Genomic DNA, 22,368 nt, shown 5'->3' on the forward strand with positions numbered 1-22,368 from the left:
CATTTTATGTTAGATAAGCCTTATATTTGCATAATACAAAGCTTTAATTCCTCAGGCATTAGTTAAACAGAATTTTGCAGATCTTACCTGAGCTGCCTGCACGTCTCTGCCGTGGGTTTTGAGAAAAATGTGGTAGGAAGTGCAGCAAGGGTGTGTTTTCACAGTTACAAGCTTCAGCCTGCAGCACACTTTTTGTTGCCTAGACAAAGAATCTGAAGAGCTAGCAAGGTGACAAAGCAGATCACAAACCCAGCCAGGTAACAAGCCAGCCATGTGACGATCCGGCAACATGGCAAGCGGACCAGATGGCAAGCCGGCCAGGTGACAAGCCGGCCGCATGGCAAGCCGGCCACATGGCCAGCGGACCAGATGGCGAGCCGGCCGCATGGCCAGCGGACCAGATGGCGAGCCGGCCGCATGGCCAGCGGACCAGATGGCGAGCCGGCCGCATGGCCAGCGGACCAGATGGCGAGCCGGCCGCATGGCCAGCGGACCAGATGGCGAGCCGGCCGCATGGCCAGCGGACCAGATGGCGAGCCGGCCGCATGGCCAGCGGACCAGATGGCGAGCCGGCCGCATGGCCAGCGGACCAGGTGGCGAGCCGGCCGCATGGCCAGCGGACCAGGTGGCGAGCCGGCCGCATGGCCAGCGGACCAGGTGGCGAGCCGGCCGCATGGCCAGCGGACCAGGTGGCGAGCCGGCCGCATGGCCAGCGGACCAGGTGGCGAGCCGGCCGCATGGCCAGCGGACCAGGTGGCGAGCCGGCCGCATGGCCAGCGGACCAGGTGGCGAGCCGGCCGCATGGCCAGCGGACCAGGTGGCGAGCCGGCCGCATGGCCAGCGGACCAGGTGGCGAGCCGGCCGCATGGCCAGGGGACCAGATGGCGAGCCGGCCGCATGGCCAGCGGACCAGATGGCGAGCCGGCCGCATGGTCAGGGGACCAGATGGCGAGCCGGCCGCATGGTCAGGGGACCAGATGGCGAGCCGGCCGCATGGCCAGGGGACCAGATGGCGAGCCGGCCGCATGGCCAGGTGACGAGCCGGCCGCATGGTCAGGGGACCAGATGGCGAGCCGGCCGCATGGCCAGGGGACCAGGTGGCGAGCCGGCCGCATGGCCAGGTGACAAGCCGGCCGCATGGCCAGCGGACCAGGTGGCGAGCCGGCCGCATGGCCAGCGGACCAGGTGGCGAGCCGGCCGCATGGCCAGCGGACCAGATGGCGAGCCGGCCGCATGGCCAGCGGACCAGGTGGCGAGCCGGCCGCATGGCCAGGGGACCAGATGGCGAGCCGGCCGCATGGCCAGCGGACCAGATGGCGAGCCGGCCGCATGGTCAGGGGACCAGATGGCGAGCCGGCCGCATGGTCAGGGGACCAGATGGCGAGCCGGCCGCATGGTCAGGGGACCAGATGGCGAGCCGGCCGCATGGCCAGGGGACCAGATGGCGAGCCGGCCAGGTGACAAGCCGGCCGCATGGCCAGCGGACCAGATGGCGAGCCGGCCAGGTGACAAGCCGGCCGCATGGCGAGCCAGCCGCATGGCCAGGGGACCAGATGGCGAGCCGGCCGCATGGCCAGGGGACCAGGTGGCGAGCTGGCCACATGGCCAGCGGACCAGGTGGCGAGCCGGCCAGGTGACAAGCCGGCCACATGGCCAGCGGACCAGGTGGCGAGCCGGCCGCATGGCCAGCGGACCAGATGGCAAGCCGGCCGCATGGCCAGCGGACCAGATGGCGAGCCGGCCGCATGGCCAGCGGACCAGGTGGCGAGCCGGCCACATGGCCAGCGGACCAGGTGGCGAGCCGGCCAGGTGACAAGCCGGCCACATGGCCAGCGGACCAGGTGGCGAGCCGGCCGCATGGCCAGGGGACCAGATGGCGAGCCGGCTGCATGGCCAGGGGACCAGATGGCGAGCCGGCCGCATGGCCAGGGGACCAGGTGGCGAGCCGGCCGCATGGCCAGGGGACCAGGTGGCGAGCCGGCCGCATGGCCAGCGGACCAGATGGCGAGCCGGCTGCATGGCCAGCGGACCAGATGGCGAGCTGGCCAGGTGACGAGTCAGCCAGTGTTTGCTGTGATGTTAATGTGAATTGTCTTGAATTGTATTTCAGATATGCCCAGTTCTACAGTCAGGACGAGTTTTGCCACTACAACATGTTTAACCACCACTTCTTTGATGGAGAGGTAAGAGGGAACTTTTTACAGTTCAGTCCATCAAAGATTTCTATGTTTGGCGGTGGGTGTCTTAGTTTTTCTCTTGTTTCAGACCTCTGCTTCTGTCCTGAAAACCTTCCTCAGCGGGGAGAAGGTGGTGATGGTGGCTGATCCTCCATTTGGAGGCCTGGTGAAGCCGCTAGCCAACAGTTTTTCTCTCATATCACAAACATGGAGAAATCTGCAGAGCTCGGGTCAGATTTAGTGGTTTAGATCTGATCAGCAAATGAGTTCAGCGATGAAGTAGATTGAAAACAGTAATAACATCATTAAACTGTTCAGGTGATGGTGAAGTTGACATGCCCATGATGTGGATCTTCCCATACTTCTTTGAGTCTCGCATCCTGGAGTGTCTTCCCTCGTTCTCCATGTTAGACTACCAGGTATCAGCAAGATGACGGCTTTTACTCTGAAACAGCATCATAACTTAGAAGGATAGATGATAGGTAACTTTATCATCAATGTAAAAAACCAGATTATCCACTGCAGACAATCGGTCAGATTGGGAAATAAAAGAAAATACAAATATAAAACATACAAGCTACATATACATATGAATGATAATGTAGAAGGCTATTCAATATTTTTCCATAAATCTACATAGAACAAGCTGCAAATTGATGAGACTTGATTATAATTATTTCTTAAAAAGAAATATTTGTCCAGTTTAACTCAATTAAGGAAAGTTGAGTGCAAATCTTAAATTACAAAAAGAGCAACTAGTTCAGTTAAGGTTAAACCACTAACCCCTCTACCTCTGGACATATCACCTCCACTAACCCCTCTACCTCTGGACATACCACCTCCACTAACCCCTTTACCTCTGGACATATCACCTCCACTAACCCCTCTACCTCTGGACATATCACCTCCACTAACCCCTCTACCTCTGGACATACCACCTCCACTAACCCCTCTACCTCTGGACATACCACCTCCACTAACCCCTCTACCTCTGGACATACCACCTCCACTAACCCCTCTACCTCTGGACATATCACCTCCACTAACCCCTCTACCTCTGGACATACCACCTCCACTAACCCCTTTACCTCTGGACATATCACCTCCACTAACCCCTCTACCTCTGGACATATCACCTCCACTAACCCCTCTACCTCTGGACATACCACCTCCACTAACCCCTCTACCTCTGGACATACCACCTCCACTAACCCCTCTACCTCTGGACATACCACCTCCACTAACCCCTCTACCTCTGGACATACCACCTCCACTAACCCCTCTACCTCTGGACATACCACCTCCACTAACCCCTCTACCTCTGGACATACCACCTCCACTAACCCCTCTACCTCTGGACATACCACCTCCACTAACCCCTCTACCTCTGGACATACCACCTCCACTAACCCCTCTACCTCTGGACATATCACCTCCACTAACCCCTCTACCTCTGGACATATCACCTCCACTAACCCCTCTACCTCTGGACATATCACCTCCACTAACCCCTCTACCTCTGGACATATCACCTCCACTAACCCCTCTACCTCTGGACATATCACCTCCACTAACCCCTCTACCTCTGGACATACCACCTCCACTAACCCCTCTACCTCTGGACATACCACCTCCACTAACCCCTCTACCTCTGGACATACCACCTCCACTAACCCCTCTACCTCTGGACATACCACCTCCACTAACCCCTCTACCTCTGGACATATCACCTCCACTAACCCCTTTACCTCTGGACATACCACCTCCACTAACCCCTCTACCTCTGGACATATCACCTCCACTAACCCCTCTACCTCTGGACATATCACCTCCACTAACCCCTCTACCTCTGGACATATCACCTCCACTAACCCCTCTACCTCTGGACATACCACCTCCACTAACCCCTCTACCTCTGGACATATCACCTCCACTAACCCCTCTACCTCTGGACATACCACCTCCACTAACCCCTCTACCTCTGGACATACCACCTCCACTAACCCCTCTACCTCTGGACATATCACCTCCACTAACCCCTCTACCTCTGGACATACCACCTCCACTAACCCCTCTACCTCTGGACATATCACCTCCACTAACCCCTCTACCTCTGGACATACCACCTCCACTAACCCCTCTACCTCTGGACATACCACCTCCACTAACCCCTCTACCTCTGGACATACCACCTCCACTAACCCCTCTACCTCTGGACATACCACCTCCACTAACCCCTCTACCTCTGGACATACCACCTCCACTAACCCCTCTACCTCTGGACATACCACCTCCACTAACCCCTCTACCTCTGGACATACCACCTCCACTAACCCCTCTACCTCTGGACATATCATCTCCACTAACCCCTCTACCTCTGGACATATCACCTCCACTAACCCCTCTACCTCTGGACATATCACCTCCACTAACCCCTCTACCTCTGGACATATCACCTCCACTAACCCCTCTACCTCTGGACATATCACCTCCACTAACCCCTCTACCTCTGGACATACCACCTCCACTAACCCCTCTACCTCTGGACATACCACCTCCACTAACCCCTCTACCTCTGGACATATCACCTCCACTAACCCCTCTACCTCTGGACATATCACCTCCACTAACCCCTCTACCTCTGGACATATCACCTCCACTAACCCCTCTACCTCTGGACATACCACCTCCACTAACCCCTCTACCTCTGGACATATCACCTCCACTAACCCCTCTACCTCTGGACATACCACCTCCACTAACCCCTCTACCTCTGGACATACCACTCCCACTAACCCTTCTACTACTTCAAACCCTTTATACATGATTATGAAGTCTATATATTCTGTAAAGTCTACTTAAGAAGTTTTAAAGAAGCTTTAATCAACACAAAGTGTCGTCCACCTGTGCATCCTCTATTTATCTTATAGTTATACTCTTATAGTTTTATGATCACCAACGGTACATTTTTACTCAGCAGCTTCATAGAACTAGTAAATCTGGACGTGAAGGAATCCCAAAGCAGACATCTTTATTTGTGATCTGTAACTATTTATAAGATTTAATAAGATACATACATAGTCACACATTCATCATTAATGCTGTTAAAGTGTCTTTAGTGCGATATCTGAAATGTTGTGATGTTTTGTGTCTAACAAGGTGGACTATGACAACCATCCTCTGTATAAACATGGGAAGACGGGCAGGAGGCAGTCTCCTGTCAGACTCTTTACTAATATTTCACCCACAAGTGTTGTCCTGCCGAAAGAGGAGGGTTACAGGTACCGACACACTCGCCTCTGAGTATAACAGCACATTTTATTTTATTTTCTCCGGGAAAGTCTACAAATTCAGCTTCTATTTTGTCTTTGAGTAAATTTAACAAAACTTTACAGCCCATTTCCAGAGGTTGAGTTTCTACCAAATATAGCTCGGTTTCCCACCAAATAAACCTGTCACACATTATTTGTGTATTCTGCCGCTTTGGTCGAAACAAAAGCTCTAAGCGTTTCTATCTTTTCATCCTTTTACTTAAGATTTAACTTGAAAAAATTTAAATGAAAAAAGACTTTTTCTGTCCAAAATTTCTTGGTTTGGGTGTTAAGGTCTTATTCACTACAAGTAGAAATGCACGGATTTCCAGAAAGATTCTGCTTTTAGTTGCAGAAAATCACAAGCATCCACCTGTGTCCCAGAAGCTCCCAGTTAAACCAGTCATGTTACTGATATGTTCCCAGTTAAACCAGTCAGGTTGCTGATATATTCCCAGTTAAACCAGTCACGTTGCTGATATGTTCCCAGTTAAACCAGTCACGTTGCTGATATGTTCCCAGTTAAACCAGTCAGGTTACTGATATGTTCCCAGTTAAACCAGTCACGTTACTGATATGTTCCCAGTTAAACCAGTCAGGTTGTTGATATGTTCCCAGTTAAACCAGTCACGTTGCTGATATGTTCCCAGTTAAACCAGTCAGGTTACTGATATGTTCCCAGTTAAACCAGTCAGGTTGCTGATATGTTCCCAGTTAAACCAGTCAGGTTACTGATATGTTCCCAGTTAAACCAGTCAGGTTACTGATATGTTCCCAGTTAAACCAGTCAGGTTACTGATATGTTCCCAGTTAAACCAGTCAGGTTACTGACATGTTCCCAGTTAAACCAGTCAGGTTGCTGACATGTTCCCAGTTAAACCAGTCACGTTGTTGATATATTCCCAGTTAAACCAGTCAGGTTGCTGATATGTTCCCAGTTAAACCAGTCAGGTTGCTGATATGTTCCCAGTTAAACCAGTCAGGTTGCTGATATGTTCCCAGTTAAACCAGTCAGGTTGCTGATATGTTCCCAGTTAAACCAGTCAGGTTGTTGATATGTTCCCAGTTAAACCAGTGAGGTTGCTGATATGTTCCCAGTTAAACCAGTCAGGTTGCTGATATGTTCCCAGTTAAACCAGTCAGGTTGCTGATATGTTCCCAGTTAAACCAGTGAGGTTGCTGATATGTTCCCAGTTAAACCAGTCAGGTTGCTGATATGTTCCCAGTTAAACCAGTCACGTTGCTGATATGTTCCCAGTTAAACCAGTCAGGTTACTGATATGTTCCCAGTTAAACCAGTCAGGTTACTGATATGTTCCCAGTTAAACCAGTCAGGTTGTTGATATGTTCCCAGTTAAACCAGTGAGGTTGCTGATATGTTCCCAGTTAAACCAGTCAGGTTGCTGATATGTTCCCAGTTAAACCAGTCAGGTTGCTGATATGTTCCCAGTTAAACCAGTCAGGTTGCTGATATGTTCCCAGTTAAACCAGTCAGGTTGCTGATATGTTCCCAGTTAAACCAGTCAGGTTGTTGATATGTTCCCAGTTAAACCAGTCAGGTTACTGATATGTTCCCAGTTAAACCAGTCAGGTTGCTGATATGTTCCCAGTTAAACCAGTCAGGTTGCTGATATGTTCCCAGTTAAACCAGTCAGGTTGTTGATATGTTCCCAGTTAAACCAGTGAGGTTGCTGATATGTTCCCAGTTAAACCAGTCAGGTTACTGACATGTTCCCAGTTAAACCAGTCAGGTTACTGATATGTTCCCAGTTAAACCAGTCAGGTTGCTGATATGTTCCCAGTTAAACCAGTCAGGTTACTGATATGTTCCCAGTTAAACCAGTCAGGTTGCTGACATGTTCCCAGTTAAACCAGTCACGTTGCTGATATGTTCCCAGTTAAACCAGTCAGGTTACTGATATGTTCCCAGTTAAACCAGTCAGGTTGCTGATATGTTCCCAGTTAAACCAGTCAGGTTACTGACATGTTCCCAGTTAAACCAGTCAGGTTGCTGACATGTTCCCAGTTAAACCAGTCAGGTTACTGACATGTTCCCAGTTAAACCAGTCAGGTTACTGACATGTTCCCAGTTAAACCAGTCAGGTTGCTGACATGTTCCCAGTTAAACCAGTCAGGTTACTGACATGTTCCCAGTTAAACCAGTCAGGTTGCTGATATGTTCCCAGTTAAACCAGTCAGGTTACTGATATGTTCCCAGTTAAACCAGTCAGGTTACTGACATGTTCCCAGTTAAACCAGTCAGGTTACTGATATGTTCCCAGTTAAACCAGTCAGGTTACTGATATGTTCCCAGTTAAACCAGTCAGGTTACTGATATGTTCCCAGTTAAACCAGTCAGGTTACTGATATGTTCCCAGTTAAACCAGTCAGGTTGCTGATATGTTCCCAGTTAAACCAGTCAGGTTGCTGATATGTTCCCAGTTAAACCAGTCAGGTTACTGATATGTTCCCAGTTAAACCAGTCAGGTTACTGACATGTTCCCAGTTAAACCAGTCAGGTTACTGATATGTTCCCAGTTAAACCAGTCAGGTTACTGATATGTTCCCAGTTAAACCAGTCAGGTCACTGACATGTTCCCAGTTAAACCAGTCAGGTTACTGATATGTTCCCAGTTAAACCAGTCAGGTTACTGACATGTTCCCAGTTAAACCAGTCAGGTTACTGATATGTTCCCAGTTAAACCAGTCAGGTTACTGATATGTTCCCAGTTAAACCAGTCAGGTTACTGATATGTTCCCAGTTAAACCAGTCAGGTTGCTGATATGTTCCCAGTTAAACCAGTCAGGTTACTGATATGTTCCCAGTTAAACCAGTCAGGTTACTGACATGTTCCCAGTTAAACCAGTCAGGTTACTGACATGTTCCCAGTTAAACCAGTCAGGTTACTGACATGTTCCCAGTTAAACCAGTCAGGTTACTGACATGTTCCCAGTTAAACCAGTCAGGTTGCTGATATGTTCCCAGTTAAACCAGTCAGGTTACTGATATGTTCCCAGTTAAACCAGTCAGGTTACTGATATGTTCCCAGTTAAACCAGTCACGTTGCTGATATGTTCCCAGTTAAACCAGTCAGGTTACTGATATGTTCCCAGTTAAACCAGTCAGGTTACTGACATGTTCCCAGTTAAACCAGTCAGGTTGCTGATATGTTCCCAGTTAAACCAGTCACGTTGCTGATATGTTCCCAGTTAAACCAGTCAGGTTACTGATATGTTCCCAGTTAAACCAGTCAGGTTACTGACATGTTCCCAGTTAAACCAGTCAGGTTGCTGACATGTTCCCAGTTAAACCAGTCAGGTTGCTGACATGTTCCCAGTTAAACCAGTCAGGTTGCTGACATGTTCCCAGTTAAACCAGTCAGGTTACTGATATGTTCCCAGTTAAACCAGTCAGGTTACTGACATGTTCCCAGTTAAACCAGTCAGGTTACTGACATGTTCCCAGTTAAACCAGTCAGGTTGCTGACATGTTCCCAGTTAAACCAGTCAGGTTACTGATATGTTCCCAGTTAAACCAGTCAGGTTACTGACATGTTCCCAGTTAAACCAGTCAGGTTACTGATATGTTCCCAGTTAAACCAGTCAGGTTGCTGATATGTTCCCAGTTAAACCAGTCAGGTTACTGATATGTTCCCAGTTAAACCAGTCAGGTTGCTGACATGTTCCCAGTTAAACCAGTCAGGTTACTGACATGTTCCCAGTTAAACCAGTCAGGTTGCTGACATGTTCCCAGTTAAACCAGTCAGGTTACTGATATGTTCCCAGTTAAACCAGTCAGGTTACTGACATGTTCCCAGTTAAACCAGTCAGGTTACTGATATGTTCCCAGTTAAACCAGTCAGGTTACTGATATGTTCCCAGTTAAACCAGTCATGTTACTGATATGTTCCCAGTTAAACCAGTCAGGTTGCTGATATGTTCCCAGTTAAACCAGTCAGGTTACTGATATGTTCCCAGTTAAACCAGTCAGGTTACTGATATGTTCCCAGTTAAACCAGTCAGGTTGCTGACATGTTCCCAGTTAAACCAGTCAGGTTGCTGATATGTTCCCAGTTAAACCAGTCAGGTTACTGATATGTTCCCAGTTAAACCAGTCAGGTTACTGACATGTTCCCAGTTAAACCAGTCAGGTTACTGACATGTTCCCAGTTAAACCAGTCAGGTTACTGATATGTTCCCAGTTAAACCAGTCAGGTTACTGACATGTTCCCAGTTAAACCAGTCAGGTTGCTGATATGTTCCCAGTTAAACCAGTCAGGTTACTGATATGTTCCCAGTTAAACCAGTCAGGTTGCTGATATGTTCCCAGTTAAACCAGTCAGGTTACTGATATGTTCCCAGTTAAACCAGTCAGGTTACTGATATGTTCCCAGTTAAACCAGTCAGGTTACTGACATGTTCCCAGTTAAACCAGTCAGGTTACTGATATGTTCCCAGTTAAACCAGTCAGGTTGCTGATATGTTCCCAGTTAAACCAGTCAGGTTACTGATATGTTCCCAGTTAAACCAGTCAGGTTGCTGACATGTTCCCAGTTAAACCAGTCAGGTTGCTGATATGTTCCCAGTTAAACCAGTCAGGTTACTGACATGTTCCCAGTTAAACCAGTCAGGTTACTGATATGTTCCCAGTTAAACCAGTCAGGTTACTGATATGTTCCCAGTTAAACCAGTCAGGTTGCTGACATGTTCCCAGTTAAACCAGTCAGGTTACTGACATGTTCCCAGTTAAACCAGTCAGGTTACTGACATGTTCCCAGTTAAACCAGTCAGGTTACTGACATGTTCCCAGTTAAACCAGTCAGGTTACTGATATGTTCCCAGTTAAACCAGTCAGGTTACTGATATGTTCCCAGTTAAACCAGTCAGGTTACTGATATGTTCCCAGTTAAACCAGTCCGGTTACTGATATGTTCCCAGTTAAACCAGTCAGGTTACTGACATGTTCCCAGTTAAACCAGTCAGGTTACTGACATGTTCCCAGTTAAACCAGTCAGGTTACTGATATGTTCCCAGTTAAACCAGTCAGGTTACTGATATGTTCCCAGTTAAACCAGTCAGGTTGTTGATATGTTCCCAGTTAAACCAGTCAGGTTACTGATATGTTCCCAGTTAAACCAGTCAGGTTACTGATATGTTCCCAGTTAAACCAGTCAGGTTACTGATATGTTCCCAGTTAAACCAGTCAGGTTACTGACATGTTCCCAGTTAAACCAGTCAGGTTGCTGATATGTTCCCAGTTAAACCAGTCAGGTTACTGACATGTTCCCAGTTAAACCAGTCAGGTTGCTGATATGTTCCCAGTTAAACCAGTCAGGTTACTGATATGTTCCCAGTTAAACCAGTCACGTTGTTGATATATTCCCAGTTAAACCAGTCAGGTTGCTGATATGTTCCCAGTTAAACCAGTCAGGTTGCTGATATGTTCCCAGTTAAACCAGTCAGGTTGCTGATATGTTCCCAGTTAAACCAGTCAGGTTGCTGATATGTTCCCAGTTAAACCAGTCAGGTTGTTGATATGTTCCCAGTTAAACCAGTGAGGTTGCTGATATGTTCCCAGTTAAACCAGTCAGGTTGCTGATATGTTCCCAGTTAAACCAGTCAGGTTGTTGATATGTTCCCAGTTAAACCAGTGAGGTTGCTGATATGTTCCCAGTTAAACCAGTCAGGTTGCTGATATGTTCCCAGTTAAACCAGTCAGGTTGCTGATATGTTCCCAGTTAAACCAGTCAGGTTGCTGATATGTTCCCAGTTAAACCAGTCAGGTTGCTGATATGTTCCCAGTTAAACCAGTCAGGTTGTTGATATGTTCCCAGTTAAACCAGTCAGGTTACTGATATGTTCCCAGTTAAACCAGTCAGGTTGCTGATATGTTCCCAGTTAAACCAGTCAGGTTGCTGATATGTTCCCAGTTAAACCAGTCAGGTTGTTGATATGTTCCCAGTTAAACCAGTGAGGTTGCTGATATGTTCCCAGTTAAACCAGTCAGGTTACTGATATGTTCCCAGTTAAACCAGTCAGGTTACTGATATGTTCCCAGTTAAACCAGTCAGGTTACTGATATGTTCCCAGTTAAACCAGTCCGGTTACTGATATGTTCCCAGTTAAACCAGTCAGGTTACTGACATGTTCCCAGTTAAACCAGTCAGGTTACTGACATGTTCCCAGTTAAACCAGTCAGGTTACTGATATGTTCCCAGTTAAACCAGTCAGGTTACTGATATGTTCCCAGTTAAACCAGTCAGGTTGTTGATATGTTCCCAGTTAAACCAGTCAGGTTACTGATATGTTCCCAGTTAAACCAGTCAGGTTACTGATATGTTCCCAGTTAAACCAGTCAGGTTACTGATATGTTCCCAGTTAAACCAGTCAGGTTACTGATATGTTCCCAGTTAAACCAGTCAGGTTACTGATATGTTCCCAGTTAAACCAGTCAGGTTACTGACATGTTCCCAGTTAAAACAGTCAGGTTACTGATATGTTCCCAGTTAAACCAGTCAGGTTACTGATATGTTCCCAGTTAAACCAGTCAGGTTACTGACATGTTCCCAGTTAAACCAGTCAGGTTACTGACATGTTCCCAGTTAAACCAGTCAGGTTACTGATATGTTCCCAGTTAAACCAGTCAGGTTACTGATATGTTCCCAGTTAAACCAGTCAGGTTGCTGATATGTTCCCAGTTAAACCAGTCAGGTTGCTGATATGTTCCCAGTTAAACCAGTCAGGTTGCTGATATGTTCCCAGTTAAACCAGTCAGGTTACTGATATGTTCCCAGTTAAACCAGTCAGGTTGCTGATATGTTCCCAGTTAAACCAGTCAGGTTACTGATATGTTCCCAGTTAAACCAGTCAGGTTACTGACATGTTCCCAGTTAAACCAGTCAGGTTACTGATATGTTCCCAGTTAAACCAGTCAGGTTACTGACATGTTCCCAGTTAAACCAGTCAGGTTACTGATATGTTCCCAGTTAAACCAGTCAGGTTACTGACATGTTCCCAGTTAAACCAGTCAGGTTGCTGATATGTTCCCAGTTAAACCAGTCAGGTTACTGACATGTTCCCAGTTAAACCAGTCAGGTTACTGACATGTTCCCAGTTAAACCAGTCAGGTTGCTGATATGTTCCCAGTTAAACCAGTCAGGTTACTGACATGTTCCCAGTTAAACCAGTCAGGTTACTGATATGTTCCCAGTTAAACCAGTCAGGTTACTGACATGTTCCCAGTTAAACCAGTCAGGTTACTGATATGTTCCCAGTTAAACCAGTCAGGTTACTGATATGTTCCCAGTTAAACCAGTCAGGTTGCTGATATGTTCCCAGTTAAACCAGTCAGGTTACTGATATGTTCCCAGTTAAACCAGTCAGGTTACTGATATGTTCCCAGTTAAACCAGTCAGGTTACTGATATGTTCCCAGTTAAACCAGTCAGGTTACTGACATGTTCCCAGTTAAACCAGTCAGGTTACTGATATGTTCCCAGTTAAACCAGTCAGGTTGCTGATATGTTCCCAGTTAAACCAGTCAGGTTGCTGATATGTTCCCAGTTAAACCAGTCAGGTTACTGATATGTTCCCAGTTAAACCAGTCACGTTGCTGATATGTTCCCAGTTAAACCAGTCAGGTTACTGATATGTTCCCAGTTAAACCAGTCAGGTTGCTGATATGTTCCCAGTTAAACCAGTCAGGTTACTGATATGTTCCCAGTTAAACCAGTCAGGTTACTGATATGTTCCCAGTTAAACCAGTCAGGTTACTGACATGTTCCCAGTTAAACCAGTCAGGTTACTGATATGTTCCCAGTTAAACCAGTCAGGTTACTGATATGTTCCCAGTTAAACCAGTCAGGTTACTGATATGTTCCCAGTTAAACCAGTCAGGTTGCTGACATGTTCCCAGTTAAACCAGTCAGGTTGCTGATATGTTCCCAGTTAAACCAGTCAGGTTGCTGATATGTTCCCAGTTAAACCAGTCAGGTTACTGATATGTTCCCAGTTAAACCAGTCAGGTTACTGATATGTTCCCAGTTAAACCAGTCAGGTTGCTGATATGTTCCCAGTTAAACCAGTCAGGTTACTGATATGTTCCCAGTTAAACCAGTCAGGTTACTGACATGTTCCCAGTTAAACCAGTCAGGTTACTGATATGTTCCCAGTTAAACCAGTCACGTTGCTGATATGTTCCCAGTTAAACCAGTCAGGTTACTGATATGTTCCCAGTTAAACCAGTCAGGTTACTGATATGTTCCCAGTTAAACCAGTCAGGTTGCTGATATGTTCCCAGTTAAACCAGTCAGGTTACTGATATGTTCCCAGTTAAACCAGTCAGGTTACTGATATGTTCCCAGTTAAACCAGTCAGGTTGCTGACATGTTCCCAGTTAAACCAGTCAGGTTACTGATATGTTCCCAGTTAAACCAGTCAGGTTGCTGATATGTTCCCAGTTAAACCAGTCAGGTTGCTGATATGTTCCCAGTTAAACCAGTCAGGTTACTGATATGTTCCCAGTTAAACCAGTCAGGTTGCTGATATGTTCCCAGTTAAACCAGTCAGGTTACTGACATGTTCCCAGTTAAACCAGTCAGGTTACTGACATGTTCCCAGTTAAACCAGTCAGGTTACTGACATGTTCCCAGTTAAACCAGTCAGGTTGCTGACATGTTCCCAGTTAAACCAGTCAGGTTGCTGATATGTTCCCAGTTAAACCAGTCAGGTTGCTGATATGTTCCCAGTTAAACCAGTCAGGTTGCTGATATGTTCCCAGTTAAACCAGTCAGGTTACTGATATGTTCCAGTAAACAGTCAGGTTGCTGATATGTTCCCAGTTAAACCAGTCAGGTTACTGATATGTTCCCAGTTAAACCAGTCAGGTTACTGATATGTTCCCAGTTAAACCAGTCAGGTTACTGACTATGTTCCCAGTTAAACCAGTCAGGTTGCTGACTATGTTCCCAGTTAAACCAGTCAGGTTACTGACATGTTCCCAGTTAAACCAGTCAGGTTACTGACATGTTCCCAGTTAAACCAGTCAGGTTACTGATATGTTCCCAGTTAAACCAGTCAGGTTACTGATATGTTTCCAGTTAAACCAGTCAGGTTACTGACATGTTCCCAGTTAAACCAGTCAGGTTACTGACATGTTCCCAGTTAAACCAGTCAGGTTACTGACATGTTCCCAGTTAAACCAGTCAGGTTACTGATATGTTCCCAGTTAAACCAGTCAGGTTACTGATATGTTCCCAGTTAAACCAGTCAGGTTGCTGATATGTTCCCAGTTAAACCAGTCAGGTTGCTGATATGTTCCCAGTTAAACCAGTCAGGTTGCTGATATGTTCCCAGTTAAACCAGTCAGGTTACTGATATGTTCCCAGTTAAACCAGTCAGGTTGCTGATATGTTCCCAGTTAAACCAGTCAGGTTACTGATATGTTCCCAGTTAAACAGTCAGGTTACTGACATGTTCCCAGTTAAACCAGTCAGGTTACTGATATGTTCCCAGTTAAACCAGTCAGGTTACTGACATGTTCCCAGTTAAACCAGTCAGGTTACTGATATGTTCCCAGTTAAACCAGTCAGGTTACTGACATGTTCCCCAGTTAAACCAGTCAGGTTGCTGATATGTTCCCAGTTAAACCAGTCAGGTTACTGACATGTTCCCAGTTAAACCAGTCAGGTTACTGACATGTTCCCAGTTAAACCAGTCAGGTTACTGATATGTTCCCAGTTAAACCAGTCAGGTTACTGACATGTTCCCAGTTAAACCAGTCAGGTTACTGATATGTTCCCAGTTAAACCAGTCAGGTTACTGACATGTTCCCAGTTAAACCAGTCAGGTTACTGATATGTTCCCAGTTAAACCAGTCAGGTTACTGATATGTTCCCAGTTAAACCAGTCAGGTTGCTGATATGTTCCCAGTTAAACCAGTCAGGTTACTGATATGTTCCCAGTTAAACCAGTCAGGTTACTGATATGTTCCCAGTTAAACCAGTCAGGTTACTGATATGTTCCCAGTTAAACCAGTCAGGTTACTGACATGTTCCCAGTTAAACCAGTCAGGTTACTGATATGTTCCCAGTTAAACCAGTCAGGTTACTGATATGTTCCCAGTTAAACCAGTCAGGTTACTGATATGTTCCCAGTTAAACCAGTCAGGTTCTGACATGTTCCCAGTTAAACCAGTCAGGTTGCTGATATGTTCCCAGTTAAACCAGTCAGGTTGCTGATATGTTCCCAGTTAAACCAGTCAGGTTACTGATATGTTCCAGTTAAACCAGTCAGGTTACTGATATGTTCCCAGTTAAACCAGTCAGGTTGCTGATATGTTCCCAGTTAAACCAGTCAGGTTACTGATATGTTCCCAGTTAAACCAGTCAGGTTACTGACATGTTCCCAGTTAAACCAGTCAGGTTACTGATATGTTCCCAGTTAAACCAGTCAGGTTGCTGATATGTTCCCAGTTAAACCAGTCAGGTTACTGATATGTTCCCAGTTAAACCAGTCAGGTTACTGATATGTTCCCAGTTAAACCAGTCAGGTTGCTGATATGTTCCCAGTTAAACCAGTCAGGTTACTGATATGTTCCCAGTTAAACCAGTCAGGTTACTGATATGTTCCCAGTTAAACCAGTCAGGTTGCTGACATGTTCCAGTTAAACCAGTCAGGTTACTGATATGTTCCCAGTTAAACCAGTCAGGTTGCTGATATGTTCCCAGTTAAACAGTCAGGTTGCTGATATGTTCCCAGTTAAACCAGTCAGGTTACTGATATGTTCCCAGTTAAACCAGTCAGGTTGCTGATATGTTCCCAGTTAAACCAGTCAGGTTACTGACATGTTCCCAGTTAAACCAGTCAGGTTACTGACATGTTCCCATTAAACCAGTCAGGTTGCTGACATGTTCCCAGTTAAACCAGTCAGGTTGCTGATCATGTTCCAGTTAAACCAGTCAGGTTGCTGATATGTTCCCAGTTAAACCAGTCAGGTTGCTGATATGTTCCCAGTTAAACCAGTCAGGTTGCTGATATGTTCCCAGTTAAACCAGTCAGGTTACTGATATGTTCCCAGTTAAACCAGTCAGGTTGCTGATATGTTCCCAGTTAAACCAGTCAGGTTACTGATATGTTCCCAGTTAAACCAGTCAGGTTACTGATATGTTCCAGTTAAACCAGTCAGGTTACTGACATGTTCCCAGTTAAACCAGTCAGGTTGCTGACATGTTCCCAGTTAAACCAGTCAGGTTACTGACATGTTCCCAGTTAAACCAGTCAGGTTACTGACATGTTCCCAGTTAAACCAGTCAGGTTACTGATATGTTTCCAGTTAAACCAGTCAGGTTACTGATATGTTCCAGTTAAACCAGTCAGGTTACTGACATGTTCCCAGTTAAACCAGTCAGGTTACTGACATGTTCCCAGTTAAACCAGTCAGGTTACTGACATGTTCCCAGTTAAACCAGTCAGGTTACTGATATGTTCCCAGTTAAACCAGTCAGGTTACTCTGATATGTTCCCAGTTAAACCAGTCAGGTTGCTGATATGTTCCCAGTTAAACCAGTCAGGTTGCTGATATGTTCCCAGTTAAACCAGTCAGGTTGCTGATATGTTCCCAGTTAAACCAGTCAGGTTACTGATATGTTCCCAGTTAAACCAGTCAGGTTGCTGATATGTTCCCAGTTAAACCAGTCAGGTTACTGATATGTTCCCAGTTAAACCAGTCAGGTTACTGACATGTTCCCAGTTAAACCAGTCAGGTTACTGATATGTTCCCAGTTAAACCAGTCAGGTTACTGACATGTTCCCAGTTAAACCAGTCAGGTTACTGATATGTTCCCAGTTAAACCAGTCAGGTTACTGACATGTTCCCAGTTAAACCAGTCAGGTTGCTGATATGTTCCCAGTTAAACCAGTCAGGTTACTGACATGTTCCCAGTTAAACCAGTCAGGTTACTGACATGTTCCCAGTTAAACCAGTCAGGTTGCTGATATGTTCCCAGTTAAACCAGTCAGGTTACTGACATGTTCCCAGTTAAACCAGTCAGGTTACTGATATGTTCCCAGTTAAACCAGTCAGGTTACTGACATGTTCCCAGTTAAACCAGTCAGGTTACTGATATGTTCCCAGTTAAACCAGTCAGGTTACTGATATGTTCCCAGTTAAACCAGTCAGGTTGCTGATATGTTCCCAGTTAAACCAGTCAGGTTACTGATATGTTCCCAGTTAAACCAGTCAGGTTACTGATATGTTCCCAGTTAAACCAGTCAGGTTACTGATATGTTCCCAGTTAAACCAGTCAGGTTACTGACATGTTCCCAGTTAAACCAGTCAGGTTACTGATATGTTCCCAGTTAAACCAGTCAGGTTGCTGATATGTTCCCAGTTAAACCAGTCAGGTTGCTGATATGTTCCCAGTTAAACCAGTCAGGTTACTGATATGTTCCCAGTTAAACCAGTCACGTTGCTGATATGTTCCCAGTTAAACCAGTCAGGTTACTGATATGTTCCCAGTTAAACCAGTCAGGTTGCTGATATGTTCCCAGTTAAACCAGTCAGGTTACTGATATGTTCCCAGTTAAACCAGTCAGGTTACTGATATGTTCCCAGTTAAACCAGTCAGGTTACTGACATGTTCCCAGTTAAACCAGTCAGGTTACTGATATGTTCCCAGTTAAACCAGTCAGGTTACTGATATGTTCCCAGTTAAACCAGTCAGGTTACTGATATGTTCCCAGTTAAACCAGTCAGGTTGCTGACATGTTCCCAGTTAAACCAGTCAGGTTGCTGATATGTTCCCAGTTAAACCAGTCAGGTTGCTGATATGTTCCCAGTTAAACCAGTCAGGTTACTGATATGTTCCCAGTTAAACCAGTCAGGTTACTGATATGTTCCCAGTTAAACCAGTCAGGTTGCTGATATGTTCCCAGTTAAACCAGTCAGGTTACTGATATGTTCCCAGTTAAACCAGTCAGGTTACTGACATGTTCCCAGTTAAACCAGTCAGGTTACTGATATGTTCCCAGTTAAACCAGTCACGTTGCTGATATGTTCCCAGTTAAACCAGTCAGGTTACTGATATGTTCCCAGTTAAACCAGTCAGGTTACTGATATGTTCCCAGTTAAACCAGTCAGGTTGCTGATATGTTCCCAGTTAAACCAGTCAGGTTACTGATATGTTCCCAGTTAAACCAGTCAGGTTACTGATATGTTCCCAGTTAAACCAGTCAGGTTGCTGACATGTTCCCAGTTAAACCAGTCAGGTTACTGATATGTTCCCAGTTAAACCAGTCAGGTTGCTGATATGTTCCCAGTTAAACCAGTCAGGTTGCTGATATGTTCCCAGTTAAACCAGTCAGGTTACTGATATGTTCCCAGTTAAACCAGTCAGGTTGCTGATATGTTCCCAGTTAAACCAGTCAGGTTACTGACATGTTCCCAGTTAAACCAGTCAGGTTACTGACATGTTCCCAGTTAAACCAGTCAGGTTGCTGACATGTTCCCAGTTAAACCAGTCAGGTTGCTGACATGTTCCCAGTTAAACCAGTCAGGTTGCTGATATGTTCCCAGTTAAACCAGTCAGGTTGCTGATATGTTCCCAGTTAAACCAGTCAGGTTGCTGATATGTTCCCAGTTAAACCAGTCAGGTTACTGATATGTTCCCAGTTAAACCAGTCAGGTTGCTGATATGTTCCCAGTTAAACCAGTCAGGTTACTGATATGTTCCCAGTTAAACCAGTCAGGTTACTGATATGTTTCCAGTTAAACCAGTCAGGTTACTGACATGTTCCCAGTTAAACCAGTCAGGTTGCTGACATGTTCCCAGTTAAACCAGTCAGGTTACTGACATGTTCCCAGTTAAACCAGTCAGGTTACTGACATGTTCCCAGTTAAACCAGTCAGGTTACTGATATGTTTCCAGTTAAACCAGTCAGGTTACTGATATGTTTCCAGTTAAACCAGTCAGGTTACTGACATGTTCCCAGTTAAACCAGTCAGGTTACTGACATGTTCCCAGTTAAACCAGTCAGGTTACTGACATGTTCCCAGTTAAACCAGTCAGGTTACTGACATGTTCCCAGTTAAACCAGTCAGGTTACTGATATGTTTCCAGTTAAACCAGTCAGGTTACTGACATGTTCCCAGTTAAACCAGTCAGGTTACTGATATGTTTCCAGTTAAACCAGTCAGGTTACTGACATGTTCCCAGTTAAACCAGTCAGGTTACTGATATGTTCCCAGTTAAACCAGTCAGGTTACTGATATGTTCCCAGTTAAACCAGTCAGGTTACTGATATGTTCCCAGTTAAACCAGTCAGGTTGCTGATATGTTCCCAGTTAAACCAGTCAGGTTACTGATATGTTCCCAGTTAAACCAGTCAGGTTACTGATATGTTTCCAGTTAAACCAGTCAGGTTACTGACATGTTCCCAGTTAAACCAGTCAGGTTACTGACATGTTCCCAGTTAAACCAGTCAGGTTACTGACATGTTCCCAGTTAAACCAGTCAGGTTACTGATATGTTTCCAGTTAAACCAGTCAGGTTACTGATATGTTTCCAGTTAAACCAGTCAGGTTACTGATATGTTTCCAGTTAAACCAGTCAGGTTACTGACATGTTCCCAGTTAAACCAGTCAGGTTACTGACATGTTCCCAGTTAAACCAGTCAGGTTACTGATATGTTCCCAGTTAAACCAGTCAGGTTACTGATATGTTTCCAGTTAAACCAGTCAGGTTACTGATATGTTTCCAGTTAAACCAGTCAGGTTACTGATATGTTCCCAGTTAAACCAGTCAGGTTACTGACATGTTCCCAGTTAAACCAGTCAGGTTGCTGACATGTTCCCAGTTAAACCAGTCTGTAGGTCCAGTGACTGATGACGGGACTGTAGACGTGATGCTGATTGGTCGTCTCCTCCCAGACTAACGTGTTCCTTCAGTCACATTATTTCTCTTCAGGTCTTTCATCTGTTGATCATTTATTTTTATTGTTTATTTTCATTCTTTATTTTTATTGTTTATAGTTTTTTTTAATGAATTATTTTTATTGATTATTTTCATTGTTTATTTTATTGTTTATTTTTGTTTATTTTTAATGTTTATAGTTTTTTTAATTGATTATTTTATTTATTTTTATTGTTTATTTTCATTGTTTTTTTATTGTTTGTTCATATTATTTAAATTCTGTACATATGTCTGTGAGCGCTGAGTGTTTCCGTCGCTGGCGGAGGGAACCAGCGGTTCTGAACGCGTATGTTCACGGCGTGCCAACGCTGCGGGACGTGCTGACAGGACTCGTGTGTCTCTTCAGGTTCTGCTCTGCGTGTCGGCGATTCGTCTGCTTCCTCAACAAACACTGCGCTAAATGCAACGTTTGTCCGTCTAAGGTAAACACTGCAGCACATGACCACACGCCATGAGGAGGAACATGCTATAAACATGTGTTCTGTCTCCAGGACGGACGTGAGTGGAAACACTGCCCAGCTTGTGAGAAGTGTGTGAAACCGTGTAAGTACATTTTTCATCATCAAGTTGAGCTGTGATGTTACGAACGTGACCGAACTGAACACGTTCCCGTTAGCTTGGATTCACTGTGGCTCCTGCGGCCGCTGCGCCCTCCCGGACCACCCGTGCGGCCGGACCGAAGGACAGGACGGCTGCTTCACCTGCGGCAGCCTGGATCACAAACGCAAAGCCTGTCCTCTGAAAAAAGCTCAGAGAAGCAGCAGGTGAGCCGAGACGCGTCCTCGTCCCAAGTTACACAGCAGCACGTCCTAACCAGTCTGTGTCCCGCCGTCTGTTGTCCTGCTGCAGGAGGAGCCCGTCAGGGAGGAGCCTGGAAGGAAGGAGCCCGTCAGGGAGGAGGCTGTCACATCGTCGTCCTGCAAAGCCTGGAGGCAGGAGGACGTCTGCAGCAGCTGGCAGGACGGAGACGTCCGTATGACCGCAGGATTCATGGAGACGGCTGTGCAGCGTTGCTTTTTCTGATCATTAAAACAATTGAAACCAAATGGAGTTTTCCTCAGTTACAAAGTCATTCCAGGTGTGTTTTACAAAGTGATTCCAGGTGTGTTTTACAAAGTGATTCCAGGTGTGTTTTACAAAGTGATTCCAGGCGTGTTTTACAAAGTGATTCCAGGTGTGTTTTACAAAGTGATTCCAGGCGTGTTTTACAAAGTGATTCCAGGTGTGTTTTACAAAGTGATTCCAGGTGTGTTTTACAAAGTGATTCCAGGTGTGTTTTACAAAGTGATTCCAGGTGTGTTTTACAAAGTGATTCCAGGCGTGTTTTACAAAGTGATTCCAGGTGTGTTTTACAAAGTGATTCCAGGTGTGTTTTACAAAGTGTTCCAGGTGTGTTTTACAAAGTGATTCCAGGCGTGTTTTACAAAGTGATTCCAGGTGTGTTGGACAAAGTGATTCCAGGTGTGTTTTACAAAGTGATTCCAGGTGTGTTTTACAAAGTGATTCCAGGTGTGTTGGACAAAGTGATTCCAGGTGTGTTGGACAAAGTGATTCCAGGTGTGTTGGACAAAGAGTTCCAGGTGTGTTGGACAAAGTGATTCCAGGCGTGTTGGACACAGTGATTCCAGGCGTGTTTGACAAAGTGATTCCAGGCGTGTTTGACAAAGTGATTCCAGGTGTGTTGGACACAGTGATTCCAGGTGTGTTGGACACAGTGATTCCAGGTGTGTTGGACACAGTGATTCCAGGCGTGTTTGACAAAGTGATTCCAGGCGTGTTTGACAAAGTGATTCCAGGTGTGTTGGACAAAGTGATTCCAGGCGTGTTGGACAAAGTGATTCCAGGCGTGTTTTACAAAGTGATTCCAGGTGTGTTGGACAAAGTGATTCCAGGTGTGTTGGACAAAGTGATT

General features: G+C 45.7%; 1 protein-coding gene across 1 annotated transcript in view; it reads left to right on the forward strand.

Moving 5' to 3' along the window:
- Positions 1–21,495, forward strand: part of zcchc4 (zinc finger, CCHC domain containing 4) — a 46,041-nt gene extending 24,546 nt beyond the window's left edge. Inside the window, exons 6-13 of the mRNA XM_079257596.1 lie at positions 2,111–2,183; positions 2,266–2,407; positions 2,496–2,596; positions 5,337–5,458; positions 20,803–20,878; positions 20,948–20,999; positions 21,073–21,220; positions 21,306–21,495. Coding sequence (XP_079113722.1) covers positions 2,111–2,183; positions 2,266–2,407; positions 2,496–2,596; positions 5,337–5,458; positions 20,803–20,878; positions 20,948–20,999; positions 21,073–21,220; positions 21,306–21,435 — 844 coding nt within the window. The 3' untranslated portion in view covers positions 21,436–21,495. The remainder of the gene's footprint in view (positions 1–2,110; positions 2,184–2,265; positions 2,408–2,495; positions 2,597–5,336; positions 5,459–20,802; positions 20,879–20,947; positions 21,000–21,072; positions 21,221–21,305) is intronic.
- Positions 21,496–22,368: the final 873 nt, after the last annotated feature.

This window comes from Telmatherina bonti (assembly GCF_933228915.1).
Source record: "Telmatherina bonti genome assembly, chromosome: 18".
In the NCBI taxonomy this organism is placed as follows: Eukaryota; Metazoa; Chordata; class Actinopteri; order Atheriniformes; family Telmatherinidae; genus Telmatherina; species Telmatherina bonti.